This window comes from Mirounga angustirostris, unplaced genomic scaffold (genome assembly GCF_029215605.1).
Source record: "Mirounga angustirostris isolate CCGP_5_RB_7025 unplaced genomic scaffold, mMirAng1.0.hap1 SCAF_11, whole genome shotgun sequence".
Classification (NCBI taxonomy): domain Eukaryota; kingdom Metazoa; phylum Chordata; class Mammalia; order Carnivora; family Phocidae; genus Mirounga; species Mirounga angustirostris.
In genome coordinates this window covers 111,201,088-111,207,087 of record NW_026991719.1, presented here as the reverse complement: position 1 = coordinate 111,207,087, position 6,000 = coordinate 111,201,088, and the positions used below count along the sequence as shown (strand labels likewise).

The window sequence follows — 6,000 nt, the reverse complement described above, 5'->3', positions numbered from 1 at the left end:
TTGAGTTGAAAGAATTCTTTTTATATTATGAATACTGGACCCATATTAGATGTATGCTTTGCAAATATTTTAAAATACTCCCATATATGAGTGGTCTTTTCACTCTCTCAATAGTCCTTTGATGCACAGAAGCTTTTTAATTTTGATGAAGTCAAATTATCTATATTTTTCTTTCATTGCTTGTGCTTTTGGTGCCATATTTAAGAAACCATTGCCAAATCCTAAGGTCATGAAAGTTAACTCCAAAGTTTCCTTTAAGAGTTTTATGACTTTAGCTCTTATTGATTTTAGTTAATTTTTGTATATGGTATGAAGTGAATATCCAACTTCTGTTATTGATTTCTAGTTTGATTCCATTATGGCAAAAAGGATACTTTGTAGGGGCGCCTGGGTGGCTCAGTCGGTTAAGGGTCCAACTTTTGATTTTGGCTCAGGTCATGATCTCAGGGTCATGGGATCGAGCCCTAAGTCTGGCTCCTCACTAAGTGGGGAGTCTGCATGAGATTCTCTCTCCCTCTCCCTCTGCTCCCTCCCCTCCACTTGCACAAACTCACTCTCTCAACAAATAAATAAAATCTTTTTAAAAAAGATACTTTGCATGATTTCAATCTTTTAAAATTCATCGAGACTTGTTTTATGGCTTAATATGTGGACAATCCTGGAGAGTACTTTGTGAGCACCTGAGAATATGTACTCTGCTGTTGTTGGTGAGTGTTCTATACGTATCTGTTAGATCTAAGTGATTTACAGTGTTGTTCAAGTGCTCTATTTCCTTACTGATCCTCTGACTAGTTGTTATACCCACTATCATGCTGAGCCTAAAGCTTAGCCAGAGGTGAAGTCTTATGGGCTTCTCAGGTCTTTTCTGACTCTGACCTCTGCCCCGGGCATGCACATGGTTTTCTAGATACTCAAGTACACACGGGAGCATGTCAAAGCCCTTATTCTCCAAGGTAATTCATTCCCCAGTGTTTCCTTCCAGGAGGTGGGCCAAACAGAAGAAATCATTCCCCTTCTGTCAGTCCTTCCAGCAGCCCCCAGGCAGGTTCAAACAGACAAACACAATTCCTTGGGACTAAGGTCCACTCACCTCCCTCCAGAATCAGGAACCCACACTTAGAATGCAAGCTGCTATCCTCAAGACCAGGGAGGGGGTGGGCAAGAATATGTTCAAATGCCCCAAAACTCTCTTATCATGATTCGATGGCTTTTTTCCTGATTCAGCGTTTTGCTTGGTTGCTGTACATCTTTGACTATCTTCCAGAGTCCTTCATTCCGACAGGTTTTTCAGTGTGTCTGGAGAGGGGTTGACCCCCCAGAGTACACTGCTCTGCCATTTTTCCCAACATCACTGGGTTCTGGGTTCAATTTAATGTTTAGGATTTAAACATTAGCTTAAATCCTAATGTTAACATCTTCATTTAACAATGTGTACTCTGTTTTCTGAAAGGAATAACGCATCACAGGAAAGATAAAATCCTCGGGGCGCCTGGGTGGCTCAGTCGGTTAAGCATCTGCCTTCGGCTCAGGTCATGATCCCAGAGTCCTGGGATCGAGCCCTGAGTCAGGCTCCTGCTCAGCGGGGAGAATGCCATCTCCCTCTGCCCCTCCCCCTGCTTGTGCTCTCTCTCTTTCAAATAAATAAATAAAATCTTTAAAACAAACTAGAAATTTCTCTAGCATTACCAAACTTGTGAAAATCCATAAAATGATTTATTTCATATACGCAAACTCAAAATCTCTTGGTACACTTAAATTTTTGCAAATTAATACAGACATCACAATACTGCTCCATATAAACCTTTGTATAAACATTAAAGGAAATATATACATGATTTTTTTTTTCTTTTAGTGCTTCCAAAGCACAGAATGTCCAAGTCCACCTGAAGACTTTCTGGCGTCACATGCAAGAACAAATGTCAGGGCTGGGGTAGCCTCAGGTGCACTTGGTAATGTCTCTAGACAAAATAGAAGAGAGTTGGAGGTAGATCGTTTGTGACTCTCCCTGCCCCCTCCCACAGAGAAATAAGTTACCCTAATAGCAGCTTTCTTACTCTTTGATTCAAACTGTCCTGAATATTGCATTTAAAAGGCACAACTATGAATTGTTGAAAACAATTGTTGAACAAAGTTGAAAACTTTGTTCGGTACGCACAAGATGACCAATTGGCTTCTGAACACCTATTCTTTCTGGAGGACGTAGTAAGGGCACCAAGCAGTGCTCCAGTTACAGGGGGCCCCTAGTCATTCTGGAAATGCCCAGAACAACAAAGCTCCATGGAGGAAACCCTTATCACATCTAGTAGGGGTGACAGTGTTTACTGAATTGAACCGGCTGATATTACTAAGATCACCTTCCTCAACTGGGAAAAGAAACAACGGAACAACAAACTAATACTTTCAAGGGAAAAACTCTTAGGGCAAAAGCCAGCTTTTACTTCCAGATACTCATTTTTAAAAAAAAAAAAAAAAGCTCCATGGCTTTTTCTTAGCCTCAGGAAGGCAATTCCCTTGGCTAAAACATTCTAGGAAGCTTTAACAATATGCTGTTCCATCCTACAGCACGGAGAACTTGCCCTTTTTTCTCCTTGGTCTTTGCATTAACACAATGATCTGTTGTTGATGTGATTAACATTGTTGAGGTGGTGATGGGAGTCTATTTTTTCTAGGACCTTCTCAAGGTACTGGATTAAGACTCGTCTTTTAAACCTAAAAATAAAGAGAAATTTTATTAACCAAAAGATACTAAAAGCACTTCCAATGTGCAAGGCACCGTGCAGGGGACAAAGTTGGGCTGGTGATCTCCATGGGGATCGAAAATGCATCCTCGGGGCGCCTGGGTGGCTCAGTCATTAAGCGTCTGCCTTCGGCTCAGGTCATGGTCCCGGGGTCCTGGGATCGAGCCCCGCATCGGGCTCCCTGCTTGGTGGGAAGCCTGCTTCTTCCTCTCCCACTCCCCCTGCTTGTGTCCCCTCTCTCGCTGTGTCTTTCTCTATCAAATAAATAAAATCTTTAAAAAAAAAAAAAGAAAGAAAGAAAGAAAATGCATCCTCGTGTAAAGATGGGGCTTAGCAAATGCTAACAATGCCAACTGAGGGAGGGCCCAAGCCCGCCTCAGACTGTGGTGAGCCCAGAGGATTCCACAGAGTTGGATGAATGAGTTGGACTCAGATACTATCAATCTAAATGCCTCTGGAGACAGCCTTAACTCTGAGTGAGAGCCAGGGTTGGAGAAAAGCAAAGCGGAGCTCCTTCCTCCCCCTGTCCTGCATTGGGCCCTACTGCCTCAAAAAAAAAAAGAGAAAAAAAATGAAGGTCTCCTCTTTACACCCACCTTGCGGCTTCCTTGATGGTAAATTCAACAAATTGTTTCTTGACCGCAAGAGGCCCTTGCACTTCTTCAAGCAAAATGAAAATCCTTTCGTACTCTGAAGATATAAAAAAGAAAACCAGCTTCAGTATTTAAAAAAAAAACACGAGTGGGAAATAAAATTCAATCTTTACACATCCTCGGGAGTCATTCTTCACGGGTGGGAAGTTAGATATAATTTGTACTTTAACCGTTCAAATCAAAATAGCTGCCCATTGGGGCGCCTGGGTGGCTCAGTTGGTTAAGCGACTGCCTTCGGCTCAGGTCATGATCCTGGAGTCCCTGGATCGAGTCCCGCATCGGGCTCCCTGCTCGGCAGGGAGCCTGCTTCTGCCTCTGACCCTCCCCCCTCTCATGTGCTCTCTCTCTCTCATTCTGTCTCAAATAAATAAATAATAATAAAAAATCTTTAAAGAAAAAATAGCTGCCCATTAGCTACTAAGGAAACTCTCGTAAACACTGCACAGAAGGGGTAGGTTGAGTGACGGCCCCCAACGTTGTCTGTGCTCTAATTCCCAGAACCCGCGAATACGTTATCGTATTTGGCAGAAGGGACTTGGCTTTGCAGATGTGATTAAGTTATGGATCTTGAGATGGGGAGATAATTCAGGTTTATGCATCAGCGTAGTCACAAACACCCGAATAAGAGGGAGGCCGTAGAGTTGGCGTCAGAGAGAAAAGATGTAAGGATGGGAGAGGAGGCTAGGCAGGAGAGAAGGCGCCAGTGCGACCGGCTCGAAGACGGAGGAAGGGGCCAGGAACTAAGGAGTGCAGGCAGCCTGTGGAAGCTGGAAAGGGCAAGGAGACAGATTCTCCCTAGAGTCTCCAGAAGGAACACCGGCCTGCTAGTGCCTTCCTTTTAGCCCAGTGAAAATAATCTCAGGATTCTGACTTCCGTATTGGGTCCTTTAAGTTAAAGCAAGAGGAATCACTTTAAGTGATGTGAAAACCCAATACTTCCCAAAAATGTACCTCAAGAGATAGCATGAATCATATCCTGCATCAGAGAATGAGGACCTTCCGTCATATTACTGACGTGTGTTCTTTCACTACTTACTCCGTCCAAATTTCCGAACTTCCTTCATTAACTGATGTTTTATATCCGCATTGATTCCTTGCGCCATGGCAGGAGTTATTTGCAAAGTGTTTGGTACAGTTCCCAAAGTCGACGTTACTGAGGCTTTTCGATCCTCTACAGAGACACTGCCGTTTTTGCTTCCTCCTATAAGTGCGTTAGTCCCAGGTTTGTGAATCAGGCCATCTTTCCTTAGACTAGCGAAGTCATCAGACAGAGAATCCAACTGGTTGTGTGGAATACCATCTCCTGCCATATTCATAAGCTCTGGTGGGGCAGATTTTGACAAGAAGCCATCAGGTGGGATCTGACCATTTTCCATCTTCTCCTCATGGACCTCAGGAATGACAGTAACATCTGGAAACCAAATTAAGAAGTTGAGCTGTGAGGTAGGGGCGTTCTATCCACCCCACAGGTAGATCCCAGTGCTCCTCAGTTCTGAGGAAATTCTTTGCTTCAGAGAGCAAGAAGATGTACAGATGGAGTCTGAGACCCCTCCAACTGAGCTCAGGAAGATCCTACTGCAAAACCACTTTCTTCTCTTCATGGTGCTCTGAATACATATGGAAACCAAGTCAGAGAGTACAACGAATAAGCATTCTCAGATCCCTGGCATCCATATTTAGCGGCTGCCTGTGTTTTACAAGCTGAAAAGCAGCAAGTCTCACTTGATGTCATGACTCCTGTCATTGACATATAAGACACCATGCTTCACCCTCCCTCCTCTCTACCTCAAAAGTTCTGAGGAAACACAGGTGGCCATTAGGTGGACTCCATCACCAAAAATCTTTGTCTGTATATGATTCTCATCATTCCCTTCTGTGACAAAGAAGTGGGTTTCCTTTTACTCCCAAGTCTGATCCCTGTACTTCATATGCTTAGCCTCCTCTGGGCCAGGCACCGAGCCAAAGCCAGGGGATCAGCAAGGAATGAGACAGACGGAAACAATCCCTACCGTTATGGAACTTACATCCTCATGGGGGAGGCAGACGGTACATGTAAAAAATGCAAAGGGATTAACAGCTTGTATTCGTGTTAGGAAGGATGGAAGCAGGGATGTGAGCGAGAGCAGGAGGGGAAGCCTCCATGAGGCGTGGTCGGGCGGGGCCCCCTGAGGAGGTGAGCCCTGGGCAGAGCCAGGAACAGGAGACGGAGGCGGCCTGTGCACACGCAGAGGAGGAGGTCCAGCTGCCGGGAGGGCCGTGCAGGGCTCCTAGGAGGGGACAAGCCGGGGCCGAGGAGCAAAAGACAGAGGCAGAGAGAGCAAGAAAGACATGGAGAGGACACATGTAGGAAAGGATGACAGGGTCAGGTGGTGCAGGGCATGGGGACCAGCAAAGGACAGAGGCAGAGAGAGCAAGAAGGACACAGAGAGGATGCGTGATGGCAAAAGAGGATGACAGGGCCAAGTCGTGCAGGGCGTGGAAACCAGCATCGGGAGCTCAGATTGTTCTGCGTGCGGGGGGAGTTGATGACGGGTTTGAAGATGGACATGGCACGATCTGGTTTCTGTGCGGCCATGGCCACTCTGGCCACAGCACAGTGAATGGGTTAG

At 45.2% G+C, this 6,000-nt stretch overlaps 1 protein-coding gene across 12 annotated transcripts in view; it reads right to left on the bottom strand.

The window, feature by feature from the left end:
• Positions 1–1,691: 1,691 nt before the first annotated feature.
• Positions 1,692–6,000, bottom strand: part of LOC123849904 (integrator complex subunit 6-like) — a 52,947-nt gene continuing 48,638 nt past the window's right edge. For 6 of the 12 annotated variants that reach the window (XM_064574610.1, XM_064574617.1, XM_064574616.1 and 3 more), the window contains 3 exons: positions 4,428–4,802; positions 3,335–3,428; positions 2,689–3,010 (listed from right to left, as the gene is read on the bottom strand). In XM_064574610.1, the coding sequence (XP_064430680.1) occupies positions 2,872–3,010; positions 3,335–3,428; positions 4,428–4,802 (608 nt within the window). In that variant the 3' untranslated portion in view covers positions 2,689–2,871. Of the gene's footprint in view, positions 3,011–3,334; positions 3,429–4,427; positions 4,803–6,000 lie in introns of all 12 variants that reach the window. The other 6 variants (XM_064574613.1, XM_045882934.3, XM_045882941.3 and 3 more) reach the window with 3 other exon arrangements.